Genomic DNA, 20,886 nt, shown 5'->3' with positions numbered 1-20,886 from the left:
AGAGTCAAGATGGTCTTAACTGAAAAAGTAACTTTTAAAATACAGCAGAGCCATGTGTACTATTTCCCTAACAGCAATCTCTTACTACCAATTTTCATATTCACATACAAGCAAATTTACATACATAAATCCCACAGATGGTTACAGAACGTTTCTAGTTTAGATGAATCATTCACTATTTTGAAGACCCTAAAAGCTATACACAGTGAGGTGGCCAGGTGGTTGATCAGTCTTCAGTAACAATACTGACACTACTGGGAAATTCTAGGGAAAGGAAAGAAAGAGATAAATTTCTGAGCCATTTTCTTGCAACGGCTCTTTAAAATAAGAAATAGTGTCTCTCCAGGTAAAGCCTGTGTGTCCACCCAACTTAACAGCTATGATATGGCCAAGAACTCCTATCAAAAATTTTTCAGGGCCTGGAGGATGCAGCTGAGTTGTACAGTGTATGCTCAGCATGTATAAGGCCCTGGGTTCAATCCCCAATCTCTCTCTCTCTCACACACACAGTTTTCAGAATTTCTAAGGATAAAAGCTGAGGCACAGAAGTCAGACCTAGGAACATTTGTTCTTACCATTTCTAGGCCTACCATCGTAAAGCAGACAGACAACTAAGCCTGTCCATACTATAACACATGTAATCTCTCTTTAGTGAAAAACCATCATCTTACTTTACACACACAAAAAAAAAAAAAAAAAAAGAAAGAAAAAGAAAAGAAAAACTTCATCAATTTCACCAACAAATCTGCAAAAGAATGAAAGCCCCTCCACCCAAAATCTACTATCACAATACACACACAAAATCACTAACTTCCAATATGAGGTAAAAGATATAAGCAAGGTCATAAAACAAATGAATTTTAGTTTGAGGTTTTAGTTTTCTTTAGGCTATGAGAAGCCCAGAATGAGAATGATAATGAAACTGTAAAAACCTAACAGGTATTAAATAATGAGCCTGGTACAGTGGTGCTGATTTGTAATCCCAGAGGCTAGGGAGGCTGAGGCAGGAGAATCAAGTGTTTGAAGACAGCCTCAGCAACTTAGCAAGGCCCTAAGCAACTTGACAAGACCCTGTCTCTACATATAAAAAGGGGCTGGGATGTGGCTCAGTGGTTAAGTGCCCCTGGGTTCAATTCCCAGTACCAAAAAACAAACAAAACCTAGCTGGTTCTAATTCTAAACCAAGAATGTATAGAAGAGATACCTAAATAATTGTCTCAAACCACTTTGCTACAGAGACCACAGCTAAAACATAACATGTATATTGCTAAAAAGCCTAAAAAGGCTCAACCTGACATAGCACACACTTAATAAAAGGGACATCTGGAGAAAAGACGATGGTGGCTACATCCTAAAATCCTATACAACTCTATAAGGAAGCCTTAATAAAACAAAGACTAATATAGCTCAGAAGCAGAATAGTTGCCTAATATGCAGAAGGCCTATCTCTAGAACCTCAAAAAAAAAAAAAAACGAAAAGTATATGCATATATATGTATACACACACACATAAATCTAAAAAAAATTTAAATAATAGATCAATAATATAGTTAAATTCCTGTATCATTTAGGTTTAATATGTAGTTTATCTCTAGCAGCCTTAAACCCTGTACTTCATGCTTCCTCTGTTACAATATAAATTCTTGAAGTTACTAGTTTTCAAAAGAAAACAGTGTCTTCAAAATAAGAAATCATATCTGGGGTATGACCATCTCCCCATCAACCTTAAAAAACAAAATATAGGCGGAAATATCTTTATAATATCTTTTTAACATTCAAGTCTTCACTAATACCATGAAAGGCATAGTAATTCTTCTTTTTTTTGGGTACTGGATATTTAACCTAGGAGTGCTTTACCCCTAAGCCACATCTCTAGCCCTTTTCATTTTCAGACAGCATTTCAATAAGTTGCTTAGGGCATCACTAAATTGCTGAGGCTGGCCTTGAAATTGCAATCCTCCTGTCTGCATTCCTCCTGAGTCACCCACCAAAGCATAACAATCTTGAATTCACTAAACCAGCTACTCTAGCACTAAATGAAGACTAACTGCAGAATTTGTTAATTTTCTTAAGGTCTTCTTTAATTGTGAGATAGCTTGTTCCTGAAAACTTTGAAACATTAATGTACAGAGAAAAATATTTAATGAATCATCTGGACTTCCATGTTATATTAATATTTGTGTTATATAATTATGTATAAATGTAAAACATTATACTTTCATCAGTAGATTTTGAAAATGCTCCACAAGTAATTCTGATGCATGCCCTAAGAATTGGTATTACATATCAATATTTTCCACGACTTCCTTTCTGATTAAATATTTAACAAAAAGATAAAACTCCTGAGTACATCATTATATGACAGAATCTAGGCACAAAATTACAATCGAAACATTGTCCCCACCTTCATGCAACATCCAGACAGCTATTTTTTAAAAAAAGAATTAATTTCCTACTCACATCTTATATCAAAATAAAAGCCAAGAAATAACAAACGTAAGAGGCTTATCAGCAAATCACAAAAAAACTTTTAAAAATGACATCTTGAGCTTAGGAAGGATAATAACAAAACATACTATTTAAAAAGAAAAACTGATGAAACAAAAACAATCTTCTGATTATCAAAATTATAATAAATATAAGAGGCAAATAATGAAATGGGGAAACCATCTGAAAACATTAACTAAAAACTCAACATAAAATCAAAAACAAACAACAGAAAAATGAGTTGGGTAAGCAGATCTAGGGGTTCCTTTCAACTTAAGAGGCTCTATATAGGTCTCTGACTTTTCCTCAATATTGGTTTCCCAACTATAAAATGGAAATAAGCTCAGGTGCTATGGGCACACCTATCATACCAGCAGCTCGAGATGAGGCATGAGGACTGCAGATTCAAAGCCTGCCTCAGTAACTTCATGAGGCCCTAAGCAACTTAGCAAGACCCTCTCTCTAAAAATAAAAAGGGTCTAGGATGTAACTCAATGGTTGAGCACCCCTGTGTACAATCAATCCCTTTTTTTGGTACCGAAAAAAAAGAAAAAATAGGTCTTACTTTGATCCAACATGTTACATTTTAATGAATGAGTGCTTAAGATTCCCTTCTGCTAATATATATATATATTTAAATTATATTATGATAAATTATTCAGTCTTGAAAGAACTTTATTTGCTATGTTTAAGGGTTTTTTTCCTTTTAATGCAGTAAAACATTTCTTATAAACGAGAAACACAATATAATAATGGTGCATCACATGGTCAGGTGTGTCTCAAATCTCCCAGAAGCTAGCTTACCACAAAGAGCTTTCTACATTCAACTTATTATTTTGAAAACTTACATAAAAGTTAAATGAATAATAAAATGGACAGTCATTTATCCTTCATCTAGATTTACCAGTTGTATGCTATATTTGCTTTCTCTTTATATATACAAATTGTTCTTGAACTATTTGAAAATAAAGCGTAGGCATACTATCTTTTAAATTATTTTTCATTGCATAAAATCTCAAAGAAAATTGTGGGTATTTATTCACATGATATTAGGGAAGAAAAGGTAATTAGCCATAAAAGTAAATAGAGGAAAGAGGTTTGATGTGAAAAACATTTTTGGGGGGTTACCAGGGATTGAACTCAGGGGCACTAAAACCACTGAGCCACATCCCCAGCCCTATTTTGTATTTTATTTAGAGACAGAATCTCACTGAGTAGCTTAGCATGTCACTTTTGCTGAGGCTGGCTTTGAGTTTGCAATCCTCCTGCCTTAGCTTCCGGAGTTGCTGGGATTATTGGCATGTGCCACTGCACCCAGCTCTGTCAAAAACATTTTAAACTTCAGTATGCTATAAAGATAAAAAAAAAAAAAATTTAGCAGGCACAGTGGCGCATACCTGTAATCCCAGCAGCTCAGGATGCTGAGACAGGAGGATCACAGATTCAAAGATAGCCTCAGCAAAAGCAAAGAGCTAAGCAACTCGGTAAGACCCTGTCTCTAAATAAAATACAAAATAGGAGTGGGGATGTGGGTCAATGGTTGAGTGCCCCTGAGTTAAATCCCAAATAACAAAAGAAAAAAAAAAAAAATAGAGCTAGGTGTGACTGCACACAGTTGTAATCCCAGTGATTTGGAGTTTGAAGCCAGCCTCAGCAACTCAGCAAGACACACTAAGGAACTCAGCAAGACCCTGTCTCTACATAAAATATCAAAAAAAAAGGGGGGGGGGCCTGGGGATGTGACTCAGTGGTTAAGTGCCCCTGCTTCCAAAAAAAAAAAAAAAAATTAAGAAAAAAGACAGTGGGGAAAGCATTAACAGATGTTAATAAAAATGGTTAATATGCCACTGTTAAGCATTTCTTAATTTATTTTAAAACAAGTATTTATTCAATACCTACTTGTTAGGTATTTCCTACTCTACAGATTTAATAAGGAAAACAGACCACTGAAAAAGATAAGCATAACAACAAAGCAAAAGCATAATACAGGGACACATTTCACAAAAGAAGGGTAATAACAAACACAAGAGGAAAAATAATGTGAGCTTAAAAGAACTCTCATAAATTCACTCTATGAATTATTTGAAATGTCACAAAATATAGTTAACACTAAAAGTATTTGTTCCATCTGATTGTATGAATGACTCTAGTTAACCATAATATATTATATACTTGAAAATTGCTAAGAGATTTTAAATGTTCTTACCACATAAAAGGCAACTACAACAGGTAAAAAATACGTTAATTAGTTTGATTGACTCATTCCAAAATATACATATATACCAAATATCACATAGTTCAGTAAATATATAAAATTTTATTTAAAAATTAACGAAATAAGGGAGTCATTATCTGCAAATAAATTACACCACTTCTTTCCTCTATCATTTCCAAGTTTTCTATATTTGTAATACTTATACAAATTAGAAGCAATTTTTTTTTCTATATTAAAAACTATAGTTAAACTGTACCTAAAATGTGTTTTCTCCTATGTAGTAAGTTAATAAATTGCTACTAAATTATAGGGGCTTATTTAAAATATAATTTAAATTTGACAAAACTGGTAGTCTTGAGTGCCTCAGACCATATTTTATAGTGCAGCAAGTCAGTCCAAATTTCTGAGAATTAGCCAATAGAAATTTTTCTTTATCAGTTCTCAGATTGTTTTCATTTCCTAAAAAGTCAAAAGTACTGACTTTAAAGTCTGGAGTACTAAATCTGTGTTATATGGTTCTATTTAATAAAATTTTTACTTTCCTATTAGCAGTAACCTTTAGGGAGTGGCATAACTGGACTGTCTTTTAGGCACTATGCCTGAATATGGCTAAATAAACATTACAAACCTATAGCTCCACAGGGCAAGAGAACAAATATTTACCTTCTTAGCATCTGCAGAAGACCTCAATCCTTCTGGCAGTGTGTGCACTAAAGGTAAAACCGCAGCACTGACACGCTGAAAATGGGAATCAGAAACCTGCTCCAGACGTGGTCGCTTGGATTCCAGTGAATCATGATCCACTGTGGATGGGCCTGGGTGAAACTGTTCATATCCAGTTCTCCTCTCTTGAGGCCTAATACGTATAACAACAACCAAAAAAAATTCTTGAAAATTTTTAAGTGATACTTCTAACATCCTGGTAAGACTTTTAAATAAATTAAAAATTTGTGTTTATTTCAAAGTGAACTCCTTCCTGCCTCCTGCTCAACTCAGAATACTATATACCGTACTAGAGTACTATTAAACTTCTAATTCCAATAACAGATTCTTTGGTGGGGAAGGGAAGGATAGTTAAAAAAAACAAAAAAATCTAGAAGTAAATGACAAAAGATTTTGATTTGCAAAAGAAATTACAAGTTCCTAAAGGATATCCATAAAATAGTTTTAAACCCTATGCCATAAAAAATGAATTCCAGATCTGAGGATTTTTCAACCAATAATAAAAATAAGCAGGGAAAAAAAACACACACACACAAAACTCCCAGCTACTGCTACATGGAGAGACAAGTGACTTGAAGTAAGGTGTCATCAAGACTTAAAGATTGGTATTACATGCCAGGCACAGTGGCACAGAATTATAATCCCAGCTACTAGGGAGGCTGAGGCAAAAGGATTCAAGGTCCAGGATAGTGTAGGCAAACTAGTGAGGCCCTGTTTCAAAACAAATAAGGGGGTAGGGTGGGTGTAGTTCAGTGGGAGAGCACTTGCATCACATGTGGGAGGACTTGAGTTCAATCCCTATTACCACTAAAGAGAAAAGAAAAAAAAAAGACCAAGTTTTTTCCAATGCTGTTTCTTAGCACATCATCCTGACCCCCAAAACTCTAAATTTCCCCCAAAAAGAAAAAAAAAACTGTCTTGAAAGTTAGGATGCATCTGTTATTTGTCTACATGATGTATTACAGAGTCTTGGTTATGGGTATTCATTAACTTGACAATTTTCTACCAAAGTATTTACAGAGGTGATATTTTACTTTATGGCCAAGCTTTAAATTAACGTCTCAAAAAAACAACATTTCACTGAAAACATAATCATTGGGTTTCATGTTTAGGAGAGATGATAAAATAAATGCTAAAGCCTATAAAATTATACTTCAAAAATTGTAAACCTCATTTAAAACATAAAATTCCATGACCTCTTAAAATGAAGAACCTTGTCACAAAAAACAGTGGAGCAAGAAGCTTTAGGAATAAAACAAGGATGACTGCTTTCACCACTGGACATTCTTGTCAGACCATCAGGCAAGAAAAAGAAACAAAAAGTGTCCAAAATTGGAAAAGCATTCCTGTTCACAGAAGACATGATCTCTTACATAGAAAACACTAAAGAAGCCACATAAAATGCTTAAGAGTAAATAAGCAAATGCAATGAAGTTGCAGGACACAAAAATCAACACACAAAATCCCATTGTATCCCACATACTAGCTTTGAACAACCTGAGAAGGATTTTAAAAATAATTCTATTTGCAATAGCACCCAAATGAAATAAGAATAAAATTTGACCAAGGGAGGATCAAGTCTTAAACACTGAAACTCAGAAAACACAGCTGGAATAAAAGATTAAAAAAAAAAAAAAAAAGTAGGGAATTTAGCTGGGTGCTTGTGGCACGCGCCTATAATCTCCAGGAGGATCACAATTTCAAAGCCAGCCTCAGCAAAAGTGAGGTACTAAGCAACTCAGTGAGACCCTGTCTCTAAATAAAAAAAAAAAAAAAAATAGGTCTGGGGATGTAGATCAGTGGTCAAGTGCCCCTGAGTTCAATCTCCAGTGCCCCCTCCTCCAAAACAGTAAGAAATTTCATGTTCATGTATTGGAAGATGTAACACTGTTGAGATAATACAAAGTAACTTAACAGAGTCATTCAATGTGATCTCCATCAAACTCCCATTGGCATCTTTTTAAAGAAGTAGAAAGACTATCTTAAAATTTATATGGAGGGGCTGGGGTTGTGGCTCAGTAGTAGAGCGCTTGCCTAGCACGTGTGAGGCACTGGGTTAGATTCTCAGCACGCATATAAATAAATAAAATAAAGGTCCACTGACAACTAAAAAAATTTAAAAATTTATATGGAATGTCAATATGACCTTGGGAAAAAAAGAACAAAGTTGAAGAGCTTGCACTTCACAATTTTAACAACAATAGCTACATTAATCAAGAGATTCATCCTCCACTCATTAGCCAGAAGTAATCTATCAAACACATTTTACTCCAGTCAGAATGACAGCTATTAAGAATACAAATAATGGGGCTGAGGATATGGCTCAAGCGATATCGCGCTCGCCTGGCATGCGTGCGGTCCGGGTTCGATCCTCAGCACCACATACAAACAAAGATGTTGTGTCCGCCAAAAACTAAAAAAAAAATAAATATTAAAAAAATTCTCTCTCTCTCTCTCTCCACTCTCTCTTAAAAAAAAAAAAAAAAAGCAAAAAGAATACAAATAATAATAAATGCTGGAGAAGATGTAGGGGAAAAAAATACTTTTCCATTGTTGATGGGTTTGTAAATTAGTATAACCACTCTGGAAATCAATATAGTTTCCTCAAAACATTAGAAATGAAACCATTACATGAACCACCTATAACTCTCCTCAGTATTTATGATAAAGAGTTAAAGTCATCATACTTATTATAAGGAAACAGGCATATGCATGTTTATAATAGCACAATTCACAATAGCCAAACTATGGAACCAGATGAAAAGATAAAGAAATGTGATCCACACACATTCATACAAACAACAGAGTTTTACTCAGGCATAAAGAAAAATGAAATTAGGTCATCTGCAGGTAAATGGATGGAGCTTGAGAATACTATGTGAAGCAAAATAAACCTAATTCAGAAGGTCAAGGGTCATATGTTTTCCCTCATATGTGAAAACTAAAGAAGAAAAAGGAAAAAGAAAGTTGCGGGGGTGGGTCTCATGAAAACTGAAGGGAGATCAGTAGATTAAGGACACCATGGGAAGAAAGAGTAAAGGGAAAGCGGGTAAATGGGGAATAATATTGGCCAAGTTATGCACATAGGAATATGTAACAACAAATTTCACCATTATGTAGAACTATAATGCAACAATTAAAAAAAAATGGGGGAAAAAAACTACCATCTGTCATGAGGTTAAAGGTCAAGCCAGTCAACACAACACAAAGAATCAAAGTTATTGCTAGCCCACAAGAAAACCCTCTGTCAACCTAGAGTTCCTCTTAAACTTTAAGGGGAAAACATTTTTTGTTCAATTACATAATTTCTATACTTTACAAGTTTCTCCAGTCCAGAAATATATGTTATTATGTTAGATGATCTTCATATTTTTCTACTTCTTTGTAACTGCCTAAACTTTGTCCTTCTGCATTCATTCCGATTCTGTCAAGACTTCTTACTTTCAATCATACCTTATTTTATTCCTTGATCCTTTTCATTTTATATACTGATTTTATAAAGGTGGGCAGGGTGATACCTGAATGTCCAATCAATCATTTTATTTCTTTGGTTGTCTTATCATTTTATTTTTGAATGTATCATTTTAAGTTCTTTAACAGTACACTGCACTAATAGGGTATATTCTTGGTTTGTGTTTCTTACACAAAAGGCTTTTTGGGGGAGGGCACATTGAGTTTTCTTTAATTTCTCTTTCCAGGTATATATTTGCTGTGTTCAAGCCTCTGCTGATCTACTCTTCCAAACAGACATATAAATTACTCCTGAGGGCTTGCTCATCACCCTGGAAAATTTCACACCACAGGTCCTCTATCTGCAGCCATTGAGAAACCAAGACAGCAGAATGGGAATGTCTAAGCATACCATTCACTACCACCCCCATTTAACTTTTCTCCAATTAGGAAATATGCATGAGAAATCCTAGGATATAACTGACCCTCTTTCTTTCTCTCAATACTGCTTCTTTGAGAGTTAAAAGTAGGTAAGGTGGGTGGGGATGTGGCTCAAGCAGTAAGGCGCTCGTTCGATCCTCAGCACCACATAAAAATAAAGATGTTGTGTGCTCTGAAAAAACTAAAAAATAAATATTAAAAAAATTCTCTCTCTCTCTCTTTACTTTTCTTTTTTTTCGTACAACTTAAAAATTTTAAACCTTTTTAAAAACTACTTTTGGATATTTGTTAGAAACTGGGGAGGGTTAACATAAATTATCTCCCCAAATTTCACCAAAAAGTACACATATAGTAATTTTAAATGTAGCCAAATAATTTTAAATTTTATCACATAATATCTGAACAAGTAAACAAATTTTAAAGATAGGAAATAAGGTTCCTTACACAATTGAAAACTAGAAAGGAAATTTAATAAATATAGTGAATAGTAAAGAAATTACTACAGATATCTCAGAACTAAAACAGATAATAAGGGCCTGTTATAATTATTTGTCACTAATAAATAAATTCCTAGAAAAATATAACCTACTAAGATTGAATCCTAAAGAAATAGAAAGTCTGACCAAACCAATCACACACACAAATTGAAGAAGCAATCATAATTTCCCAGAAATGAGAAGTCCAGGATGAGATGGCTTCAGGCTGAATTTTACAAAATATCCAAAGAAAAATTAATACTAACAAACCTTAAACTATTCAAAAAATGAGAGCTTGAGGGCTAATTCCAAACACATTTTATGAGGCCAACATCATCTTGATTCCTAAACCAGAAAACAATAGGCCAGTCTCTCTGATAGATTACTGATGCAAAAATCCTCAATAAAATATTAGCAAATGAATCCAAAAATATATCAAAAAGATGATACACCATTCGTCATTCCGACTCGGCTATGGCTCTCAGCATCGAGCAACTAGCACAACACCAGTAATCCCAGCAGATCAGGAGGCTGTGAAGGAGGATCACAAGTTGAAAGGTAGCCTCAGCAACAGTGAGGCGCTAAGCTATTCAGTGAGACCCTATCTCTAAATAAAATACAAAACAGGGCTGGGGATATGGCTCAGTGGTTGAGTGCCCCCCGAGATCAATCCCTAGTAACCCCCCTCAAAAACAAAAAAATACATCATAACCAAGTGGAATTTATCCAAGCATGAAAGACAGGTTTAGCATATACAAACCCATCCATGTGTTACATCACATTAAGAAAAGACATAACATCAATTGATGTGAAAAAGCATCCAACAAAATCCAACTCTTTTTCCCTGCCCCTACTCCCAGTGCAGTGAATCGAACCTATGGGCCTCATACATACTAGGCAAGCTATCTACCACTGAGATACATCTCCATCTTCCAACATCCTTTCCTGATAAAAACTAACACTTGGGCTGGGGTTGTGGCTCAGTGGTAGAGAACTTGCCTAGCACTTGTGAGGCACCAAGTTCAATCCTCAGCACCACATAAATAATAAAATAAAGTTATTATGTCCACCTACCACTGAAAATAAATAAAATTTTTAAAAATAATGGGAAAAAAACCCCTAACAATTTGGATATAAAAGTTCCTCAACATAATTAAGACCATTTATGAAAAACCCACAGCTAACATTATAATCAATGAAAGTTCTACTATAATCTGGTACAATAAATTTTTTTCCCAATACTGGGGATCAAACCCAGGGGCTTACTACCACTCAGCTACTTTCCAAACTATTTTTTTGTTTGTTTGCTTTTTATTTTGAGAAAGGGTCTAAATTTGCCCAAGGTGGCCTCAAACTTGAGATTCTTCTGCCTCAGTCTCCCAAATCCTTGGGATTACAGTCATGCACCACTGTACCCAGCTCCTTAATATTAAAATTTAAAAAGAAGCTAGGAACACAGCTCAGTGGTAGAGTGGTTAGTTGTCTAGCATGAACAATGCCCAGGATTCAATCCCCAGTACTTCTCAAAAAAAGAAAGGAAAGAAAAAAGAAGAGGCAAAACTCCCCAAAAGCCTGAATAGACATTTCTTCAAAGAAAACATAAAAATTATTAAGTTACTTGAGCCTTGCATGGTAGCACATGCCTGTAATCCCAGCAGCTCAGGAGGCTGAGGCAGGAGAGTTGTGAATTCAAAGGCAGCCTCAACAAAAACAAGGTGCTAAGCAACTCAGTGAGACCCTGTCTCTAAATAAAATACAAAATAGGGCTGAGGATGTGCTCAGCGGTCGGGTGCCCCTGAGGTCAATCTCTGGTACTGAGAAAAAAGGAAAAAATAAATAAATTGTCAAGTTACACGAAAAGTTACTCAACACCATTATCAAAACCACTATATAAGGGGATGGGGTAGTTCAGTGGTAGCATTCTTGCCTTGCAGGTATGAGACCCTCTGTTTGATCCTCAACACCATATAAAAATAAATAAACATATTGTGCCCATCTACAACTAAAAAAATATTTTTAAAAATCACTATATTGGCTGGGGATGTGGCTCAAGTGGTAACACACTCTCCTGGCATGCGCGGGGCACTGGGTTCGATCCTCAGTACCACATAAAATAAAGATGTTGTGTCCACCGAAAACTGAAAAATAAATATTAAAAAAAAATTCTCTCTCTCTCTCCTCTCTCAAAAAAAAAAAAAACATATATAAGATAATACCTCATACCTATTAGAATGGCCATTATCAAAATATCAAACAATAACAAATGTGGATGAGTGTTTGGAGAAAAGTGAACTCTTGCACACTATTGCCAGGAATGTGAATAGTATATCATTGTGGAAAGGAGTATGAAGATTTCTGAAGAAATAAAAATAGAACTATCATATGAACCAGCAATCCCTCTTATGAACATATACTAAAAAGAAATGAAAGACGTCTGCACTCTGATTTTAGTCAGCATCATTCATAATAGCCAAGATATGAAAAAAGAAAAAAAAATCTGTCTATTGATGGATAAGTTGATAAAGAAACTGATGTGTGTACATGTGTGTATACATTATTCAGGTTTAAAAAAAAATGAATGAGATCTACCCATTTTCCACAACATGGATGGGCCTGGAGGACATTATGCTAAGTGATATAAACCAGACACAGAAAAAAAATTATCGCATGATCTCATTTACATATGGAATCTTTTTTTAAAAATTCATATATGTGGGGCTGGGGTTGTAGCTCAGTGGTAGAGTGCTTACCTAGCATGTGTGAGGCACTAGGTTTGAATCTCAGCACCAAATAAAAATAAAGGAATTGTGTTTATCTACAACTAAAAAGTATATATTAAAAAAAAACTTTTTAAAAAATTAGAATATACCCAGGGCATGGTAGCACACACTTGTAATCCCAGCAACTGAGGAGGCTGAGCCAAGAAGATTACAAGTCAACAGCAGTTCCAAAGGCAGAGGAAAGATGGAAATAGGATGATGTAGTCAGATGATACAAAGTAGCAGATATGTAGGATGACAAGTTCAAAGATCTGACCTACACCACTAGGACTAGGCAATAAAACTGTATTTGGGATGCATGCCAAGTGGGTCAATTTTAGTTGCTCTTGCTGGAAAAGAGGGGAGCAACAATGGAAATTATGAATATGTTAATTTGTTTCAGTACAGTAACCTTTTAATTATTTATATGTATACCATAGCATCATGTTATACACATACCTTAAATATATGCAATGAATTTATTTTTAAAAAACTTTATAATTGAAAAAAAGTAAAAGAAGAGATGGTAAAGACATTGGAGAAAAAGACTACCACATAGAGGGACTACTCTAACTGATGGAATATTTACTATTTACTTTGAACACCATGGCATTAATATCCCTGTTGTTACAAGTCAGAAAATTAAAGCTGAAATAGTCTAAGTCAGAAACTTACAACCCTAGCTGCAAATGAAACTCACCTAGAAAACTATAGACACTAAAGTATTAACTTGCTGAGGCTGGCAAAAGTGATCTTGCCTCAGCAAGATAACACCCAAGTATAAGACCCAAGTATTAACTTGGGTACAACTTCAGAGAGTGATTTAATTATTCTGTGAGGGGACTTGGTTATCCCAGGTTGTTCCAGTATGTAGTATAAATTGAGAAAGAACATCATTAGTTTATATAAAATAACCAAGGTTACCAGGATTCAAACATAGGTATCCATCATTTCCCCCAAAATTAACATTAATGTTGTGGAAACAAGTTTTAAAAGCTTGATAACTATTGTGATAATTACTATAGAAGATCAAACAATATAAAGGGCTCAAAATATAAATTATAAATGCCCACTCATATCTTGGTTAGTGAAAAATAATAATAAAAGAAACTGCAAACTAGGCTTGGTGGCACAGGCCTGTAATTCCAGCAGCTCAGGAGGCTGAGGCAAGATCACTTTTGCCAGCCTCAGCAAAAGTGAGGTGCTAAGCAATTCAGTAGACCCTGTTTCTAAATAAAATACAAAATAGGGCTGGGAACGTAGCTAAGTAGTCAGGTGCCCTTGCATTCAATCCCTGGCACACCACCCTCCCCAAAAAACAAAATGACCAAATTATAATCCTTTTAAAAATTGCATTACCTGTCAGACCCTGGGTGAAATTCTGAAAGTAAGGAAGGTCGTCTTCGAAGCTGCTGTTGTTGCTGTTGCTGCAAGAGCTGTGATGCCTGACTAACTTCAAGATGAGAAGAGCGGTAGTCAGGGACTGCAAACTCCTGATATTAAAATAACAAAAAATTAACTATTAATCAATAACTGAAAAGCATAATTAATCAAAATAACTAGTTAAGGAAACAGCAATGAAGACTTCAATCCTTCACTTAGCCAATTCTTTCCCATAAAACTAAAACAATCAACATTTTAACTGCTTATCATGAAAAATAACTCAAAATGAAATCTGAAGTTCGGCCTATATTTTATTCATCCCTCTAATAACATATTACTGTAACTCCCAATGTGTACTGTTCACATAAGTAAAATCTCAAACTCTAGTATTCAATATGAAATCCTAGAAAGTATTCCAAACTCAAAATGAATAGTTAGAAGGGCCACATACATAACCTAGTTAAATCAATGCATTTTGACAAATGAAGAAACTGAAGTCTGAAAATTAACCTGGTCATTGTTTTTGAACCATAGCTAGGTAAATATCTTTATACTTATTTTCCTTTTTGTTTAATTTTCTTTTCTACCCGCTTTCCCTGACAAGAATCACCAGGCCCCAGGCCCCTTGATTGAACACTTGGCCAAACCAAGTTGAGTCTCAGTGTCCTTACAGTCCACTGCTTTGGGCCTGAGGTGAGGCAAAAGAACATCACAGTGGAAGGATGTAGCAGAGAAAAAGCTGTTCACCTCACAACAGCTGGGAAGGGGTGGGGATCAGATAGAAGAAACAGGGAGGAAGAAAGAAGAGAGGGGAGAGAGGGGAAGAGGAAGATGAGAAGGAAGAAGAAAGAAAAATCCGTTGTTGTTGGTTATTGTTTTTTAAAAACCAGGGTTTTGTTATAGTGCCTACACTAGCCTGGAAATCCTGGACTCAAACAATCTTCCTGCTTCAGTCTCTCAAACAGTTGAAATTACAAGTGTGCACCATTATACTTAGCTTTAGGCTAATTTGTCTGCTCTTGATTTTTTAGCAAAAGCTTCTTTTCATAACAAATCTATTGTGGTAACTCAATCATAAACAGATGTTAAACAAAAAATTACTAAATAACCAAGGAATTTAGTATATATATACAAGATCCATGCCCAAAGGAATTAAAAGTACCCAACTACACACAAAACAAATTCTCAGGACCACTACTCACAATTATCAAAAAAGAAGCACCCAAATGTCCAAAGACTAATGAATGAATAAATAAAACATAGTATATCCATACAATAGAATATTATTCAGCATAAGTTAAGAACCTAAAAAAATTATAAGTTTAAAAAGAAAGTTGAATAGGGATGGGGTTGTGGCTCAGTGGTCAACTGCTTAACTAGCACGTGTGAGGCACTGAGATCAATTCTTAGCACCACATATAAATAAAGTCTATTGATAACTAAAAAATATATTAAAAAAAGAAGTATTCAGATAAAAAGGCCGCATATATTATTCCATTTATATTAAATTTGTACAAGAGGCGAATTCATAGAGATATAAAGTAGATTAGAGATTGCCAGAGAATGATGGGGGCGGGGGTGCAGAATTGAGACTGCTATTATATATGGAGTTCTGTTTCAGGCAATGGAAATGTTTTGAATTTATACAATAGTGATGATTACACAACATAGTAAATACACTAAAATCCACTGTATTAGACACTTTAAATGGTGGCTTTTCTGTTAATGTGAACTCTGTGCCAACAAAAAATTTTTGAAATCATGAACAAATTAAAGTGAGGTGTCCGGAACCTTTCAAATACAAAGTTGAAAACAGACACAAAGTTGAAAACAACAAAGCAAAACAAAACACAGAAGACAAAAATCATTTTAATTCTTTTAAAAGCCTCAAAAAGAAAAAAGAATTTAGGGCTGGGGTTGTGGCTCAGCGGCAGAGCGCTCGCCTAGCAAGTGCGAGGCCCTGGGTTTGATCCTCAGCACCACATAAAAATAAATAAAGATATTGTGTCAAACTAAAAAGTAAATATTAAAAAATAAGAATTTAAAAAAGAAAAAAGAATTTACATCCAAGGGAATAGGCAAAAGTAGAAAAAGACATGAGAATATAATATCCTCAAAAAAATCAAATAGTGATCAGAGAAATTAAAAATTTGATCACTGAAATTAAACAGTTGTTAAACAGAAAGGTGAAGGGCAAAGGAAAAAAAAAGAAAAGAAGTTCACTTAGAACACAAAAGCAGAAAATATAAAGTATAAAGATATTAAATAAAGGAGTTAGAGTAATAAGTTCAAATATCCAACTCCACAGGTGAGAGATTTTCTAAGAAAGAACAGAACAGAATTTCTCAGAAGTTAGAAAAACATCCTTGGATTTAAAAAGGCCCAGGGAAAAAGCACTATTATATTTAAAAACTAATCCACACTGGATACGTGAAAAGTTTAGAAACTCAATGATAAAAATGAAAGTTTTACTATAATCTCCAAGAAATATAAAACAGGTTTCCTATTAGAAAAAAAGAAAAGAAGGAAGAAAGGAAGAAAGAAAAAAAGAAAAGCAGCCTTTTCATCACCAATGAATAGGAGCAAACAGACTAGAGCAAATTCCAAGTCCAGAGGAAAATGACTTTTAATCTACAAATTTTAAAACCAGATCATCCAAGTTTTAGGGCTACAAACTTTTCAGAATTCAAGAACTCATAAAAATATACCAACCACATAGTCTCTCTGAAATTTTGGTTTTGGTTTTATTTTGTGGTGCAAGAGACTGAACACATACCCTCACTCAGCTGTACTCCCAGACATGTGAGAATTTCTAGAGGATGAATTCAATAAGACACATTTGATCCAAAAGTAAAGAGTGAAATAAAAGAAACAATAGAGCTCTATAGCTTCCAGTTTTGAGGAAATAATATTACTCAGAATTAACTACTCATAAAATGTAGTAATTAGTTTCACATACTGGGCAACAGGCAGCACAGAACATAATGTCCATGAGAAACTAAACAAACGAGGTGAATCCTACCTGCCATACTCCAGACTTTCTACCTAAAGGCAATTTCCAAACTGCAGCCTTGGGTAGGGAATATAAACACTGCCTTACAGTTGGGAAGAAAGAATGGTACAGGTTTGGAGAAGTCAGATGACCAAAATTGTTGGAGAAGACTTCCAAAGAGAAGGAGTTTTGTTTGTTTGCTTGTGGTAGTGGGGATAAAACCACTGAGCTACATCCCCAGTCCTTTTTAGTTTTTATTTTGAGAGAGGGTTTTACTAAGTTACTAAGGATCTCGCTAAATTCCTGAGACTGGCCCTGAACCCGAGATCCTCTTGTCTCAATCTCCTGAGTTGCTCCAATTACAGGCATGAGACACCATGTCTGGCAGAGAAGGGAGTTATATAAAGATTTTTTTGAAATATGAATTTCAGTTCCTTTAAATCTTTGAATAGAAAAAGCACAAGGCTGGACTAAAACAATTTTAAAGAAAATAATTACAAACAACTTATGATGAAAGAACAATTAGGGAGAACCATAAAGCAAATAATTCCCAGAGTTCACTTGGGATCAATATTCATTTGAATCTCCTCTTGAAAAAAAACTTTTTTAAAAAAATACACATATACATATATATATGAACCCAGACATGGTAGTTCATGTCTGTAATTCCAGCAGCTCAAGAGGCTGAGGCAGGAGGATCCCAGTTCAAACAAAAGCCTCAGCAGTTTAGGGAGGACCTAAGCAACTTAGAGAGACCCTGTCTCAAAAAAAAAAAGTGGGGCTGGGGATGTGCCTCTGGATTCAACCCCTGGTCCCCACCCGCCAGAAAGTGAAGAAATCTCAGTGAATATACAGACCCTCCAGAGGACAAAAGCTTAAAATTAATCAGGGGTTAAATTAGAACACAAAGTCTATTTTAGACCTGCCCTAAGAGATTAAAAACAAGCCTAAAAGGTAATTTGTCTATCAACAAATCCAACCCTCTTTAAAGGAATACCACAAAAACCAACACCAAAACAGTGTATAAAATTCAAATATTCAAATTTCAATCAAAAAATCCAATATCTGTAATGAGAATGTCACTGGATGAAATTAATAACAGGTTGAAGGGCTGGGGTTGTGGCTCAGTGTTAGAGTATTTGCCTACCATGTGTGCAGCACTGGTATCGATTCTCAGCACCGCATATAAATAAATGGTTAAATAAAGGTCCATCAACAACTATAAAAAAGTTTTTAAAAAAGCAGGTGGGAAACTACACAAGAAACAGATCACTGGTTGTGAAAGCTATTGGAAAACCAAACTAATGGATAAAATAAAACTAAAACTGGGAGCTGGGGATGTGGCTCAGGGGTAGGCGCTGGGTTCAATTCTCAGCACCAAATAAAGATAAATAAAGGTATTGTGTCCATCTACAACCAAACAAATATTAAAAAAATAAAAGTAAAAATGAAAAAGGTCCAGTGACTTGTGGATAATATAAAATATGAGTAACTATTGAGACAGAAAAAAAAATTGAAGAAAGGAAATATCCCAAAATTGCCCAAACATTATAAAAACTATGAATCCAAAGAAGATGCTTGGTAAATGCTAAAAATAATAACATACTCATTCAAAAAACACAAGAAAAGAGCCAAGTGTGATGGCGCATACCTGTCAACCCAGCAAATCAGGAGGCTGAGACAGGAGGATGGAGAGTTCAAAGCTAGCCTCAGCAACAGCAAGGCGCTTAGCCAACTCAGTGAGACCCTGTCTCTACATAAAATAGGGCCGGGGATGTGGCTCAGTAGTTGACTGCCCCTGAGTTCCATCTGTGGTACCACAAAACAAAACCTCAAGAAAGGTACATCTCAACCAAATTGTTGAAAAACCAGTGATAAAGATAAAAATCTTAAAAGTTACCAGAAGTTGAGAAGAGGCATTTTATATACAAATGAACAATGATAAAAAGAACACAGGCTTAAACTGGGCACAGTGGTGCATGTCTGTAATCCCAACAGCTTGGGAGACTGCTGAGGCTGGAGGATCATAAACTTAAAGCCAGCCTCAGCAACGTAGTGAAGCCCTAAGCAACTCTGAGAGATCTAGTCTCAAAATAAAAAGGATGGGGATGTGCTTCAATTATTAAGCGCACCCCAAGTTCAATCTCTGTTACAAAAAAAAAGACCACATACTTAAAAATTAGAAACCACAAAAGCCAGAACTCAAAAAAAAAAAAAACAAAAACAAAAAAAAAAACCACATCATTTGAAGTACTAGGGGGGAAAAACTGTCAATTTAGAATTCAATATCAAGTAAAAATATTATTCAAAAATTAAGTTGAAATAAAAACTTTTTCAGATAAATAAAACCTAAAATAATTCATTGCTAGACATGTACTAAAAGAAATGAAGTTCTTTAGACAAGAAGAAAAAAATGATATCGACAAGAAACTTGAATATACATAGAAGAATGAAGCGCTTTAGAAATAGTTACATATGCAGATAACTACAGAAGAAAGAAAATAAAAGAACAGAAATCAATGAAAAAGAAAACCAAGTGAAAATAAATGAAACCACAGTCTGTTTTTCAAAAAAAGAACCCATCAAACTGATAAGCCTCTAAGCAGATTGATTAAAGAAAAAAGAAAAAAATTCACTTATTATCAATATAAGGAATAACATCTAACATGTGTCAAAGACATTGAAACCATAATGGAATAGTGTAACTTTTGTCAATAAATTTAAGGTTGTTCTTAGAGTTTACTCAAACTGCTTCCAGAAGAAAATAGAAACTCTGAATAATAACTATCAAAGAGGAGCTGGGGTTGTGGCTCAGCGGTAGAGTGCTCACCTAGCACATGTGAAACCCTGGATTCGATCCTCAGCACCACATAATAAACAAACAAACAAACCAACAAATACATAAATAAAATAAAGGTATTGTGTCCAACTACAACTAAAAAATGTTTTGTAAAAAATTAAAAAATATATATAACTATTAAAGAAACTGAGTTCATAATTTAAATTCTTGCCAGAAAGAAAATTCTAGGTCCAATGGCTTCATGATATACTCTATCAAACATCTAAGGAAGAAAAAACACCAATCCTACATAAATTCTTTTAAGAAAATACAAGAAAAGGAAACATTTTCTAAGTTAATATTAGTCTTTTTTAAATTTATTTTTTAGTTATATATGACAGTAGAATACATTTTGACATATCATACATACATGGAGTATAACTTCCCATTTGTGTGGCTGTACATGATGTGGTGTTCCACTGGTTGTGTATTCACATAAGAAGAATATAGGAAAGGGGCTGCAGGTGTGGCAAGTGGTAGAGCGCTTGCCTAGCACGTATGAGGCACTGGGTTTGATCCTCAGCACCACATAAAAATAAATAAATGTCTTGTGTCCACCTACAACTAAAACAGTATACACACACACACACACACAGAGGAAAGTAATGTCTGATTCCTTCTATCTTTCTTATTCACATCCCCTTCGTTCCTTTCATTCCCCTTTGTCTAATCCAGTGAACTTCTATTCTCTCCCTACCGATTATTGTGATTTAGCAACTACATATCAGAGAGAACATCCGGCCTTTGGTTTCTTGGGTTTGGCTTACTTCACTTAACATGATAGTCTCCAGTTCCATCCACAAATGCCATAATTTCATTCTTCTTTATGGCTAAGTAATATTTCATTGCATATATGTACCACATTTCTTTATCCATTCCTGTTGAAGGGCATATAGGTTGGTTCCATAGCTTGGCTACTATGAATTGAGCTGCTATAAACATTGATATGGCTGCCTCACTGTAGTATGCTGATTTTAAGTTGTTTGAGTATATACCAAGGAGTGGGATAAATGGGTCAAATGGTGGTTCCATTCCAAGTTTTCTGAGAAGTCTCCCTACTGCTTACCAGAGTAATTTCACCAATTTGCAGTCCCATCAGCAATGTATGAGTATACCTTTTT

At 34.9% G+C, this 20,886-nt stretch overlaps 1 protein-coding gene across 28 annotated transcripts in view; it reads right to left on the bottom strand.

Annotated features, from left to right (window-relative positions):
- Ncor1 (nuclear receptor corepressor 1) overlaps positions 1 to 20,886 on the bottom strand; it is a 155,256-nt gene that overhangs the window by 107,929 nt on the left and 26,441 nt on the right. For all 28 annotated transcript variants that reach the window (XR_013092677.1, XM_076870297.1, XM_076870295.1 and 25 more), the window contains 2 exons: positions 13,911 to 14,044; positions 5,366 to 5,558 (listed from right to left, as the gene is read on the bottom strand). Coding sequence is in view for 27 of the 28 variants with exons in the window: in XM_076870297.1 (XP_076726412.1) it covers positions 5,366 to 5,558; positions 13,911 to 14,044 (327 nt within the window). In the remaining variant the exon portion in view is untranslated. The remainder of the gene's footprint in view (positions 1 to 5,365; positions 5,559 to 13,910; positions 14,045 to 20,886) is intronic.

The sequence above is a fragment of the Callospermophilus lateralis genome, chromosome 11, assembly GCF_048772815.1.
Source record: "Callospermophilus lateralis isolate mCalLat2 chromosome 11, mCalLat2.hap1, whole genome shotgun sequence".
Taxonomy (NCBI): Eukaryota; Metazoa; Chordata; class Mammalia; order Rodentia; family Sciuridae; genus Callospermophilus; species Callospermophilus lateralis.
Note: the sequence above shows the minus strand (reverse complement) of the source record. Positions and strands in the feature narration are given on the sequence as shown.